At 38.9% G+C, this 15,445-nt stretch overlaps 1 protein-coding gene across 1 annotated transcript; it reads left to right on the plus strand.

Moving 5' to 3' along the window:
* The first annotated feature begins 10,215 nt into the window (after positions 1 to 10,215).
* LOC126076316 (olfactory receptor 8S1-like) lies at positions 10,216 to 11,274 on the plus strand. Its single transcript, XM_049884871.1, has one exon. It carries the CDS (start codon positions 10,216 to 10,218, stop codon positions 11,272 to 11,274), a length of 1,059 nt encoding a protein of 352 aa, XP_049740828.1.
* Positions 11,275 to 15,445: the final 4,171 nt, after the last annotated feature.

The following is a 15,445-nucleotide window of genomic DNA, read 5'->3' on the forward strand; positions in this document are numbered from 1 at the left end:
CAAGACACTACTACAAGAAACCAAAAGAGACCTACATAAGTGGAAAAACATACCTTGCTCATGGATAGGAAGACTTAACATTGTAAAAATGTCTATTTTTCCAAAAGCCATCTATAGATACAATGCATTTCTGATCCAAATTCCACTGGCATTTTTTAATGAGATGGAAAAACAAATCACCAACTCCATATGAAAGGGAAAAAGGCCCCAGATAAGTAAAGCATTACTGAAAAAGAAGAACAAAGTGAGAGGCCTCACTCTACCTGGTTTTAGAACCCATTATACTGCCACAGTAGTTAAAACAGCCTGGTATTGGTACAAGAACAAATACATAGACCAATGGAACAGAATTGGGAATCCAAACATAAATCTATCCACATATAAAGCTGATATTTGACAAAGGCCCAATGTCAGTTAAATGGGTAAGAGACAGTCTTTTTAACAAATCACGCTGGCACAACTGGATATCCATCTGCAAAAAAAATGAAACAAGACCCATACCTCATACCATGAACAAAAATGAAGTCAAAATGGATCAAAGACCTAAAATAAAATCTAAAACGATAAACTTCATGGAAGAAAAAATAATGACAATGTTAGGAGCACTAATACATGACATAAACAGTATAAAAAACATTACTAACAGTGCAGAAGAGAAACCAGATAACTGGGAGCTCCTAAAAATCAAACATCTACACTCATCCAAAGACTTCACCAAAAGAGTAAAAAGATTACCTACAGATTGGGAAAAAGTTTTCAGCTATGACATTTCCTTCCGATCAGCGCCTGATCTCTAAAATCTACATTATATTGCAAAAACTCAACTGCAAAAAGACAAATAACCCAATTTAAAAATGGGCAAAAGATATGAACAGACACTTCACTAAAGAAGACATTCAGGTAGCTAACAGATACATGAAGGAATGTTCGCGATCATTAGCCATTAGAGAAATGCAAGTCAAAACTACAATGAGATTCCATCTCACTCCAACAAGGCTGGCATTAATCCAGAAAACACAAACTATAAATGTTGGAGAGGTTGTGGAGAGACTGGAACACTTCTACACTGCTGGTGGGAATGTAAAATGGTACAACCACTTTGGAAATCAATTTGGCACTTCTTTAAAAAGCTAGAAATAGAACTACCACATGATCCAGCAATCTCACTCCTTGGGATATACCCTAGAGAAATAAGAGCCTTTACACGAACAGATATATGCACACCCATGTTCATAGCAGCACTGTTTACAACAGCAAAAAGATGGAAGCAACCAAGGTGCCCATCAATGGATGAATGGATAAATAAATTCTGGCATAGTCACACAATGGAATACTACACATGGATAAAGAACAATGATGAATCCGTGCAACATTTCCTAACATGGAAGAATGTGGAAGGCATTATGCTGAGTGAAATTAGCCAGTTGCAAAAGGACAAATATTGTATAAGACCACTATTATAAGAACTCGAGAAATAGTTTAAACAGAGATGAAAATATTCTTTGATGGTTACAAGAGGGGGGAGTGAGGGAGGGAGGGAGAGGATTTTCACTAATTAGATAGTAGATAAGAACTATTTTAGGTGAAGGGAAAGAGCACGCAATACAGGAGAGGTCAGCAAAACTGGACTATAACAAAAGCAACAAAGTTTCCTGAATAAAACAAACACTTCGAAGTCCAGCGTAGCACGGGTGGGGATTTGGGGACCATGGTTTCAGGGGACATCTAAGTCAACTGGCATAATAAAATCTTTTTAAGAAAACATTCTGCATCCCACTTTGGAGAGTAGCGTCTGGGGTCTTAAATACTAGCAAGTGGCCATCTAAGATGTATCAATTGGTCTCAACCCACCTGGAGCAAAGGAGAATGAAGAACACCAAAGACGCAAGGTAATTATGAGCCCAAGAGGCAGAAAGGGCCACATAAAGTAGAGACTATATTAGCCTGAGACCAGAAGAACTAAATGGTGCCCAGCTACAACCGAAGACTACCCTGGCAGGGAACACAACAGAGAACCCCTGAGGGAGAAGGAGAGCCGTGGGTTGCAGACCCCAAATTCTAGTAAAAAGACCAGACTTAATAGTCTAAGACTAGAAGGGCCCCAGAGGTCATGGTTCCCAGACCTTCTGTTGGCCCAAGACAGGAACCATTCCCAAAGCCAACTCTTCAGACAAGGATTGGACTGGACTATGGGATAGAAAATGATACTGGGGAATAATGAGCTTCTTGGATCAAATAGACACATGAGACTATTTTGGTATTCCCCGTCTGAAGGGGAGATGAGAGGGTAGAGGGGATCAGAAGCTGACTGAATGGACACCAAAAGAGAAAGTGAAGGGAAGAAGTGTGCTGTCTCATTAGGCGGAGAGCAATTAGGAGTATATAGCAAGGTTTTCTAACACCTCACTTGCATGCAAAAGCTGGACAAGGAATAAGGAAGGCCGAAGAATTGACCGCTTTAAATCGTGGTGTTTGAGAAGAATATTGAATATACTATAGACTGCCAAAAGAAAGAACAAATCCATCCTGGAAAAAGTACAACCAGATGTTCCTTAGAAGCAAAGATTGCAAGACTATGTCTCACGTACTATGGACATGTTATCAAGAGGGATGAATCCCTGGAGAAGGACATCATGTTTGGTAAAGTAGAAGGTCAGTGAAAAAAAGGAAGACCATCTCAACGAAATGGATTGACAGAGTTGCTGCAACAATGAGCTCAAGCATGACAAGAATGGTGAGCATGGCGCAGGACTGGGCAGAGTTTCATTCTTTTATATGTAGGGTTGATATGAGTTGGAACTGACTCAACAACACCTAACAACACCAACAGTTATGGTTTGTATCCTATTTATGCTCTATATTGGAGCCTCTAGCGTTAACCCTATTTTTTCTTCTATGATCTTTATAGTTTTTATTTTTAATTTAGGTCTTTATTCCATTGTTTTTCCTTTTGCTCTAGCAAGTTTCAAAGTCTCTTCTGATAACGATTTAGGTCTTTTCAGGACCTCTTGCTTTCTTCATGTATGCTATCCTTGAGGGCATTCCACACCTTATCTGGTTTTTGATCATTAGTCTTCAACACTTCTAATCTATTCTTAAGATGGTCTCTAAATTCAGGTAGTATATACTCAAGGTTGTACTTCGGGTGTCCTGGATTTGTTCTAATTTTCTTTAGTTTCAACTTGAACTTGCACATGAGCAATTGATGGTCCGATCTGCGGTCAGCCCCTGGCCTTGTTCTGACTGATGATATTGAACTTTTCCACTGTTTGTCTCCAGAGATGTAGTCGATTTGACTCCTGTGTATTCCATCTGGCAAGGTCCATGTATATAGCCACTGTTTATGTTCGTGAAAAAAAGGTATTTGCAACAAAGAAGTCATTGGTCTTGCAAAATTCAGTCATGTGATCTTCAGCATCATTTCCATCACCAAGACCATATTTTCCAACTACCGATCCTTCTTGTTTCCAACTTTCCCATTCCAATCATCAGTAATTACCAATGCATCCTGATTACATGTTGCATCAATTTCAGACTGCAGAAGCTGATAAAAATCTTCTGTTTTTTCATCTTTGGCCTTAGTGGTTGGTGAGTAAATTTGAATGATAGTTGTATTAACTGGTCTTCCTTGTAGGCATATGGATATTATGCTATCACTGACAGAATTGTACTTCAGGATAGATCTTGAAATGTTCTTTTTGACGATGAATGCAACACCATTCCTCTTCAAGTTGTCATTCTCAGCATAGTAGACTGTATGATTGTCCGATTCAAAATGGCCAATACCAGTCCCTTTCAGGTCACTAATGCCTAGGATATTGATGTTTAAGCATTCCATCTCATTTTTGACAATTTATAGTTTTTCTAGGTTCATACTTTCTACATTCCAGGTTCTGATTATTAATGGATATTTGCAGCTGTTTCTTCTCATTTTGAGTCATGCCACATCAGCCAATGAAGGTCCCGAGAGCTTTACTCCGTCCTCATCATTAACGTCAACTCTACTTTGAGGAGGCAGCTTTTCCCCAGTCATCTTTTGAGTGCCTTCCAACCTGGGGTGCTTATCTTCCGGCACTATATCAGACAATGTTCTGCTGCTATTCATAAGGTTTTCACTGGCTAATTCTTTTCAGAAGTAGACAGCCGGATCCTCCTTCCCAGTCTGTCTTAATCTGGAAGCTCAGCTGAAATTAGTCCTCCATGGGTGACCCTGCAGGTGTCTGAATACTGGTGGCGTAGCTTCCAGCATCACAGCAACACGCAAGCCCCCACAGTACGACGAACTGACGGACACATCAGTATAATCGCCCATAATCCATCTTATTACATCCTAGTGATAGGATTTACAACATGTAAGGAGATCACATCAGAAGATAAAATGGTAGAAAAACATATAATCATACAAGGGAATCATGACCTAGCCAAGTTGACAGATATTCTGGGGGAACACAGTTCTATCCATGACAATAGGGTTTTCAATGATTTTTCAAAGTAGAGTGCCAGGCCTTTCTTCTGAGTGCCTCAGGGTGGACTCAAACCTCCAACCTTTTGGTTAGCAACTGAGCATGTTAAGGGTTGGCACCACACAGGGACTCCATCTAGAGTGAAAGAGAGTGTAAAACATTGCCGTCTTGGACCTGGTTTAACCTGTTGTTAATCATTCTACGTAAGTACTAGTTGTGGTCAGTATATCAATATCACCAGGACAATAGTGATTGAGAGAAAGATATCAAAACACTCAGGCAAATTTCTTTTAGACTAAGGAAAGGGCATGGCAGTGTAACAGCATAAAGGCAGCGTCAGAGATTCCCCTGGCTCAGCACATCTCTCTGCTGAGAGGTAGGGGCTACTCCTTTGGATTTCAGTCCTCCCATATGATTGGCCATACTTCCTGACCAGCTTGAGGATTCCAGCTGGAATCTGGTTACTTGTTAACTGGCCCAATAAGTACAAATAATTGGTAATAACCCCAACACATACTTGAGTGCTTATTTATTGAGGGTGAATTTATGGCCAATGTGTGAGCATTGATATTCTAGGTATACCATTCCGTTATCAGACCTGAAGGATCTTCGTACAAAGTGGGTAGCAAAAGAGGCAGCAAAGGTGATTAAGAGGAACTCTTTCAAAGTGATCAGTTCTTGATGTTTTAAATTTAACTCTAATTTTTCTATACATTATTTTTCTTTTTATTCTTGAAATTAGTCATTTGTTTCTTTGTTACAGAAAATATTCCAATCAAAAAAGAAAAATATGTACATGCAGTTTAAATAATAATCAAAATAAAATGATCAGATGATGTGCATAATAGAATCCATTGTGGTTTAATTTCATCTCCTGGTGGTTCAATGGTTAAGAGTTCAGCTACTAACCAAAATGTTGGTGGTTCAAACCTGCTCAGTGGCTTCACAAAAGAAAGACTTAGCAATCTGCTTCTGTGAAGATTTTAGCCAAGAAAACCCTGTGGTACAGTTCTACTCTGTCACGTTTGATGACTATGAGTTGGAATCTACTCAACAGCACGCAAAAACAACAACGATGCTGAGCATCTGTTAATTTGCTTATTGGCTACTTGGAAATATTCTTTTATGAAGGACAGTTTAACCGTTTTGCCTATTTTTTAAATGGGCTGTGTGGCTTTTTATGATTTATTTGTAGGAGCTATGGTTATATTCTAGCATGCTTCCTCATCATATACATGTGCTGTATTTATCTTCTTTCAATCAGTGGTTTGTATTTTTCACTCTCTGTCTTAGTCACCTAGTACTGCTATAATAGAAATATCACAAATGGGTTGCTTTAACAAACAGAAATTTATTTTCTCACAGTTTAGGTGTCTAGAATTCCAAATTTGGGGCGCCAGCTCTAGGGTAATCCAACTTCAACTCTGGAGGAAGGTCCTTGTCTCTTTGAGTTTCTGCTCGGGGGCAATCTTCATGTGGCTCAACATCGCTCTTCCCCCATCTCTGTTTCTCTCCCTTGCTTGTTTAATATCTTTTATATATCAAAACAGGTTTACTTAAGATACATCCTACATTAATCCTGTCACATTAACATAACAGAGAAAACCCATTCCCAAGTGGGATTATAACCACAGATATAAGAGTTAGGATTTAAAACACCTATTTTGGGGAATACAATTCAATCTATAACACTCTGTTGGTGTTGTCTTTCAACAGATAGAAACTCTTAATTTTAATCTTAATTATAATCTGCCCAATTTATTAATCTTTTGTTTTGGGAAATAAACCCCCTCAAATAGGTAAGAACCATTCGTCATGTTTCACTGTAGCAAAAACCACTGTAACACTCAGATACACACATATATGTACTCAAAGATATATACATATACTTTTTATATGTGGAAAATAATTATATCAAACATACTTGGAGCCATTAAATACATACATAAATACATGTATAAATTCTTATATACATGTATGGATGAATGTTATAATAAGATAAATAAAAATAAAATAAATTTAATTTTATATGGATTAACAAAGAAAGCAAGTGTTCCACAAAATTGTACTTGATTATTCCAACATCCTTGAATTGTATTTCCTTGTTTATTTAAGAAATTTGCAAGTGATAGTGGGGAATAGCTATTATGCCAAAACATTTTGATTTGATTAAAAACCACATATATTTATTGTAAATATTTATATTGTAAATAAATAAATGGAAATTTTGGTTTATAAAACTATCTATTCTTACTTAAGGCTATAAAAACTCTTTAAACAAATGCTTCCCTGAATACTCCTAAAGCTAGGAGCACCAAAACTAAAACAGGGCTTTTGTGTGGGAATCTAAACAGATTCATCAAAGCAAATAGATTTGAATGAGCAAATAAAATGGGGTTGCTGAATTTTTGTTTTTATTCTTTTTATTTATTTGATCAACAAATCGCTTTTATATGGCAAATTTACCTGGAAGTGATTTTGTCTGGAAACTCCCAGAGAGAAAACATAGACTTCAGAGTGTCAGTCTTGCTTGGAGACCAGTCAAATATTCCTCCAAGCTCCCACGAGACTCAGAAGTTTACATTTAATGATTACATGTCACTGCATCAACCCAGGTGCTCCGAAGGCCACACCTAAGGGATTCCCTTTGGTCCTTGTAAAAGCCAATTTGTTAAAATTCTTGACAATTAAGTCTGACCTCAAGCAGAAAGTATCAGCTATAAAAACTGTTGCCTCCGCCATCTTCTGGCTACCCAGGGCAGGGAATTAACCTCACCAGCTGCCTCAACACAACTGTTCTACAGATTTGTTGAACAAGACCATACCATGTGTAGGTGGGACAAAATATAGAAACAGGAAAAACCAAAGGGCGTTTGAGACTCTTTGGAAGAAGGAACTTCCTTATGCATATTTCACTTTATTACTGCAGAATCCAGGAAAACATTTCATCATCATAGAATTTTTATAAACTCAACCATGATACAAGATATAGAAAGCCACCTATTTTGGTTCATCTTTATTCTTAGTAGATGAATTCAAATAAAAGTCCTGCAGCCAAGTTGAAAAACACATTACCTGATTGGAAGGATGTACAGGTAATTGGTATTTGGGTGATGGGAAGGATTTTGAGGCAGAGCTTATGGCTGAACAGTCAATTAATAGGGATTTAGAAATTCCCCTTGTCCAGGCTTTAGGCTTATTGGGAATGGCCATGACTAGGAAATTGACAGGGCCCCATAATGAGTTCTACAGATGAACCAAAGATCAGACTTCAGGGTGTGTAAGTGCACAGTTTAAAGTCGTGGGTAAACACTCAGTATTTAAACAGGCAGAGCAGTATTCAAACAACCAGACCTGAAGACTTAAGAAAACCAGAGTGGAGGAGCATGAGCCCAATCTGGCCATGAGGGAGAAATATGGTATATGGAGACAGAGGATAATGTCTCAGGATGAAAGTCAGTGAAATTAATCCAAATATCTATACGACGGAGGCATATGAAGAATTGAATGTGCTATTTCTGTTTTAAGCAAGTTTCAGAGTATGGGCTTAGGAAAGTCAGTGGGTGGAGGGAGGCTTTTTCCAGTTGGGCAGGAATTAGTAGCAGCAGTTGTTTCTAGAAGAAGCTGAGAGTCAAACTCTCACAGTTCTTCTGGTTGAGTTTCCAAACTTCTTTCCTATAGCATCTGAGAGAAGGGTTCAGAATGTATAGTACATGGCAGGGTCCTCTACGCCAACAGCTGCTACAGCCAGGATATCCCTTCGAGTATTCCTCTTGCTTGTTTGCCCAGAGACTAAAACCTTTCCTGTGATACACATACATCTGAGTAATGCTATACAGAATGGGCCTAAGTGTCTACACCAAGTCCAAACCACTTCTTCTCCCCTTGTCATCTCTAGGGTCTGGTAGCTATATTCTCAAAGGGAAATTACATACCTTCCTCCTTCAGTGAACTAAACCTCAGCTTTTCTTTTTAAGAGAAAAGATCCACTTCAAAATGATTCCAAATTGCCAGTTTGCTTTCCAACTGGGGTCATGAACAGAAGACCTCTGTTAGCAGTTATGATTTCAAGGTGATTGTCTTATACACTCCTTGATAAACAGGAATACTGACAACAGCAGCAGTAGCAGCAACACTTCAATCTTTGATAGTGCTTCACCCAATGTGGTAATTTATCAGACTTTTGCTTAGAATTACAGTCTCAAGGAATAATAGTAGTAAGGACTAAGGTGTGCCTGACCCAAGCCATGGTATTTTCAATGGCCCCATATTCATGCAAAAGCTGAACAATGAATAAGGAAGTCCGAAGAATTGATGCCTTTGAATTTTGGTGTTGGCAAAGAATATTAAATGTACCATGGAGTATCAGAAGACCAAACAAACCTATCTTGGAGGAAGTACAGCCAGAATGCTCCTAGGAAGCAAAGATGGCAATGCTTCATATTTTGGACATGTTATCAGGAGGCACCAGTCCCTATAGAAGGACATGATGCTTGAAAAAGTAGAGGGTCAGCAAAAAAGAGGAAGACCCTCAGTGAGACTGTTTGACACAGTGGCTGCAATGATGGGATCAACCATAGCAATGATTGTGAGGATACCGCAGGACCAGGCAGTGCTTCATTGTGTTGTATATAGGGTCGCTATGAGTCAGAATCAACTTACTGGCACCTAACAACAACAACAATAGTAATAACAGATATTTACTGACTAGTTACGAGTAGGTGCTTTTGAAAGAGCTTTTTAATTGTCAAAACCTTCTGTAATACTGTTAATACCTGCATTTTACATAGAAGGAAATTGAGGCACTGAGATTTACTTATCTTGAAAAAGTCATAACTAATTCATAGTGGAGCTGGGATTAGAACACAGTCTGACCCAGTAGCCCACATACTGAGCCATTGTTCTACGATGCTTACTTAAACTATGGGCATCAGCTCTTCAGAATTATATGCTTTCACAAACATGGCTTGATTTTTCTCAGTCCTGAATTTTGAACACTTTGTTCATGCAAACTAAGTGCCCATCTGATAACACATTTTCAAAAAGCAATCATGTTGTTGTTGTTGTTAGCTGCCATTGAGTCAACCCCTCCCCCTCATTGCAACCACATGTACAATGAATGAAACACTGCCCAGTCCTGTGCCATCTTCATGATCAGTTGTGGATCAGATCATTGTGATTCATAGGGCTTTCTTTGGCTGATTTGCCGAAGTAGATCACCAGGCCCTTCTTCATAGTCTGTCTTAGTCTGGAAGTTCCACTGAAACCTGTTCAGTATCATAGAAACGTGCAAGTCTTCACTGAGAGATGGGTGGTGCCTATATATGAGGTACATTAGCTAGGTTTTGAAACCAGGTCTCCAGCATCGAAGGCAAGAATTCTTCTACTGAACAGTTTTGCTCAAAGTCTCACAATGAACTGTTATTACTGATCCTCCACTAAATCACATTTCGAGCTCCCTTTGTACAAATTACATTGTTTTATACTGTCCTGTCTTCATGTACTTCAATGGACTAGAACCATTATAAGAGCAGGGGCCATATGTCATTTACCTTATGCTCCAAGTGACTAACACAAAACCTAGGCTATACCACCAAAAAGATTTTAAAAAAAGGCCATAGTAGGAACTAAAAATGTTTACTGAATAATAGTTACATGAGAACAGAATCAATGCATTGAGAACATTTCTTGAGGAGTAGAACCTTGACTGCCATGTTTTTTTTTAATTATTTCTAGAGAACTGCCTTTGTAAATGGCATTGAGGAACCATAGCACCATCACAGAGTTCTTCCTCCTCGGGCTGTCAGACGACCCCCATATTGAGGCTTTCCTCTTTGTGCTTTTCCTGGTGACTTACCTTCTGACCATAATGGGAAACCTCATGATGCTGCTGGTGATTAGGGCTGATTTGCACCTCCACACCCCTATGTACTTCTTCTTGAGTCACCTTTCTTTCGTTGATATCTGCTTCTCTTCAGTCACTGTACCCAAAATGCTGGAGAACCTCCTGTCTCAGAGGAAAACCATATCAGTTGAGGGCTGCCTGACCCAGGTCTTCTTTGTGTTTATCACTGGAGGAACAGAACTCCTTCTGCTCTGTGCCATGGCCTATGACCGCTATGCTGCCATCTGCCACCCTCTGCTGTATGGACAGATCATGAGTAAACAGCTGTATCTGCAGCTTGTGTGGGGCTCCTGGGGACTGAGCTTTCTGGATGCACTCATCAATATCCTGCTAGCTCTGAACATGGTATTCTGTGAGGCTCAAATCATCTACCATTTTGTCTGTGAGATGTCTTCTATCCTCCCTCTGTCCTGCTCTGATGTCTCCAGGAACATCATTGTCTTGCTTTGCTCCACTCTCCTGCATGGACTGGTAACCTTCCTCTTGGTTTTCATTTCATACGCACACATTATCTCCACCATCCTGAGGATCAGCTCTACATCAGGCAGAAGCAAGGCCTTCTCCACCTGTTCCTCCCACCTCACTGCAGTGACACTTTACTATGGTTCAGGTGCGCTCCGTCATCTTATGCCAAACTCAGGTTCCCTCATAGAGCTGATCTTCTCTGTTCAGTACAGTGTGATCACTCCCATGCTGAATCCCCTCATCTACAGCCTGAAGAACAAGGAGGTCAAGGCAGCTGTGAGAAAAACTTTGAAGAAGTATTTGCAAAATATCAGGTGCTTAAATAAAGACAAGAGGTTGGTGGAGCATTGGGATAAAGCTGCACACAACAAGACACTGGGTGAGTTTAGAGTAAGGAGTACTCCTGACTACCCACAATGTCTGACACTGAAAGCTAAATGAGAAGTACCTGAGAGAATGGCACAAAGTTATGGTAGGGAGATAGTTCACCTTAATTATTTAAGTTATTAAATAAACATCTTAATCTAGCTAGAATGCTTTTGTTATAAACATACTGATTCATGTTTCTCAGTCTAAAACATTTGCCTTAAGCTTTGCCTTTAGTAAAATCGTTAGTGTCATAAATCTATCCTTATTTTAATTAACCTTGGTGAACACACTGAGTTATAAATTTGATAAGAATATGAAGTTGTGGATCAATGGGAGAGAAAAATCATAGATGGAGTCAGAAGGGAGTAAGATAAAGAATTCTACTTGGGTGGCCATAGTAGACAGGCATAAAGAACTAAAAGTTCTGCAAAGACAGTCAGCATTTTGATGCACATTTCAGGCTCAGATAAAATTTCCAGGAGCTTTGCTGTTATGTGCAGCATGGTGGCAAAGTCTGTGTAGATCTAGAAACTTCATTTTCTCATATAGTCTTCATTCACCGTATAGGGGATTTATATTTTCTCCATTTTAGCTGATCTCATCAGGGTGTATTTTCTTTTCAGTGTGTAAGATATATGTCAGACAAATAATCTGGTTTTCATCTCATCACAAGTGAATCCTGAAACCATCTTTTTCTCCTCTTTCAGCGGTGAAGCAACTGATCTCCCTGTAAAGCGGATGGTGGTTTACTGGTTCTAAGGTCATTGCATTGCTGTTGTTTTTGTTAGGTGCTGTCAAGTCAGTTCCAACTCATAGTGGCCCTAGGTACAACTAAATGAAACATTGCCTGGTCCTGCACCATCCTCACAATCATTGCTATGCTTGATCCCATTGTTGCAGCCACTGTGTCAATCCATCTCGTTGAGGGTCTTCCTCTTTTTTGCTAACCCTCTACTTTACCAACCATGATGTCCTTCTCCAGGAACTGATCCCTCCTGATAACATGTCCAAACTATGTGAGACATAGTCTCACCATTTTTGTTTCTAAGGAGTGTTCTGGTTGCACTCCAGAAGTACAGCCAGAAATGCATTATTCTCATTTAATAATTCATTTTTACCTATAAAAACACAAATCCATTCTTAAGTTCCTTCTGATTTGTTTAATCAAGATTTTATAATAGTCTAATTCACTGCAATTAAGTGAATACAAAAAACCATTGTCTTCGAGTTGATTCTGACTCATAGCGATCCCATAGAACAGAGTAGAACTGAACCATAGGGTTTCCAAGGTTGTAACCTTTACGGAAGCAGACTGCCACATCTTTCTCCTGTGGAATAAATGGTGGATTCAAATCGCCAACCTTTTGGTTAGCAGCCAAGTGCATAAACCACTGCACCATTAGGGCTCCTTGCAATTAAGTGAAAGGTGCATTAAAAGAGGTAGAAATTACTGAATTTACTTAATATTAGTTTGCATTTTTTTCAAGTTTCCTTGACAAACTCACTTTGTTCCAATGGTCAGTTATGAAGACTTTTCATCTGGCTATTAAAATTTTTTTTTTTTAATAGTATCTCACAAAAGAGGATTCTTCTCTATTGGTTCTCCAGAAAACTCTAAAAGTATTATCATCCTCCACAGACAATAGGGTATTCAAGGCCTGCTTTGCTTTCTTTGGCCTAAGGTAAGGCATCATTTCTTCCATTCACTTCAGCTACTCTACATTCAAGAGCAACTTTCAGAGTCTATTCTGGCATATATTTTGTTATTTTTTTCCCTTCCTGTCTTTTTAATTACCTCCTGCTTTCTTTGTCTATTGTGGCCTTGATGTCATTCCACAACTCAAGTGGTCATTAGCATTCAATGTGTCAAAGCTATTCTTGAGATGGTCTCTAGATTCAGATAGTTAAAGTGAAAGGAAGAAATGATGAAGTAAAAGAGCTGAACAGAAGATTTCAAAGGGTAGCTCAAGAAGACAAAGTATTATAATGAAATGTGCATAGACCTGGACAGAAAATGCAAAGAGAAGAACACACTCAGCATTTCTCAAGCTGAAAGAACTGAAGGAAAAATTTAAACCTCGAGTTGCAATATTGAAGGATTCTATGGGGAAAATATTAAAAGATGAAGGAAGCATCAAAAGAAGATAGAAGGAATACAGAGTGTCACCTTGCCAAAAGGAATTGGCCGACGTTCAACCATTTCAGGAGTTAGCATGTGATCAAGAGCTAATGGTACTGAAAGAAGAGGTCCAAGCTGCACTGAAGGCATTGGTAAAAAACCAAGGCTCCAGGAACTGACAGAATACCAATTGAGATGTTTCAACAAATGGATACAGCGCTGGAAACACTCACATCTCTATACCAAGAAATTTGGAAGACAGCTAGATGACCAACCTGCCAGAAGAGATCCATATTTGTACTCATCCCAAAGAAAGGTGATACAACAGAATGTGGAAATTATCCAACAATATCTTACTATCACACACAAGTAAAATTTTCCTGAAGATCATTCAAAAGCAGCTGCAGCAGTACATCAACATGGAACTGCCAGAAATTCAAGCCAGATTCAGAAGGGGATGTGGAACAAGGGAAATTATTGCTGATGTCAAATGGATCCTGGCTGAAAGCAGAGAACACCAGAAAGATGCTTACCTGTGTTTTATTGACTGTGCAAAAACATTCAACTGTGTGGATCATAACAAATTATGGGTAAAATTGCAAAGAATGGGAATTCCAGAACACTTCATTGTGCTCATCAGGAACCTGTGCATAGATCAAGAGGCAGTCATTCAAACAGAACAAGGGGATGCTGTGTGGTTTAAAGTCAGGAAAGGTGTATGTCAGGGTTGTGTCCTTTCACCATTCTTATTCAATCTGTATGCTAAGCAAATAGTCCAAGAAGCTGCACTACATGAAGAAGAATGGGGCTTGAGGACTGGAGGAAGACTCATTAACAACCTGAGATATGTAGATGACACAACCTTTCTTGCGGAAAGTGAAAACAACTTGAAGCACTTACTGATGAAGATAAAAGACCATAGCCTTTACTATGGAATACACTTCAATATAAAGAAAACAAAAGCCCTCACCACTGGACCAGTAAGCAACATCATGATAAATGGAGGAAAGATTGAAGTTGTCAAGGATTTCAGTTTACTTGGATCCACAAGAAACACCCATGGCAAGAGCAGTCAGAAAATCAAAAAAGGCATTGCATTGGGCAAATCTGTTGCAAAAGACCTCTTTAAAGTGTTGAAAAGCAAAGATGTCACCTTGAAGACTAAGGTGTGCCTGACCCAAACCATGGTGTTTTCTATCACCTCGTATGCATGCAAAAGCTGAACAATGAATAAGAAAGGCCGAAGAAGAATTGACAGCTTTGAATTGTGGTGTTGGAGAAGAATATTGAATATACCATGGACTGCCAAAAGAATAAAAAAATCTGTCTTGGATGAAGCAGAACCAGAATGCTCCTTAGAAGCAAGGATACGAGATTATGTCTCACATAGTTTGGACATATTATCAGGAGGGATCAGTTCCTGGAGAAGGACATCATGCTTGGTAAATTACAGGGTCAGCAAAAAAGAGATAGACCCTCAGCAAGGTGGATTGACACAATGACTGCAACAATGGGCTCAAGCATAACAATGATTGTAACGGTGGTACAGGACCAGGCAGTATTTCATTCTGTTGTACATAGGGTCACAATGAGTCAGAATTGAGTTGACAGCACCTAACAACAACAACAACACAATAATCATTAAAAAAAACAAAAAACTAGTTGCCTTTGAGTCAAATCAGACTTATGACAATCCATGTGAGTCAGAGTAAAACTTTGCTCCACAGGATTTTTAATGGTTGATTTTTCAGAAGTAGATTTTCAGGCCTTTCTTCTGAGGCACCTCTGGGTGGACTCAAACCTCTAACCTTTTGGTTAGCAGCTGAGCACTTTAACCATTTGCACCACCCAGGAACTCCACGGTTAACAAAATACTAGGTGTAAATAAATGGTCTAATTTTCTAGTCAATAGACAAAATCATTAGGCTGTAGGAAAAAATATCCATGCAGTTTTCAAAAGATACTTCTAAAACATAAGGACATACAATAATTGAAAATCAAAGAATGGAAAAACACATGAGATAGATAGGGACCAAACTATTATATTAATATCAAACACAAAGATGTTATGGGGGAACTTTACAACAGATGAAGTGTATTGCTCATAATTCTAAAAGTCCAGAT

Source organism: Elephas maximus, chromosome 4 (genome assembly GCF_024166365.1).
Source record: "Elephas maximus indicus isolate mEleMax1 chromosome 4, mEleMax1 primary haplotype, whole genome shotgun sequence".
Lineage (NCBI taxonomy): Eukaryota > Metazoa > Chordata > Mammalia > Proboscidea > Elephantidae > Elephas > Elephas maximus.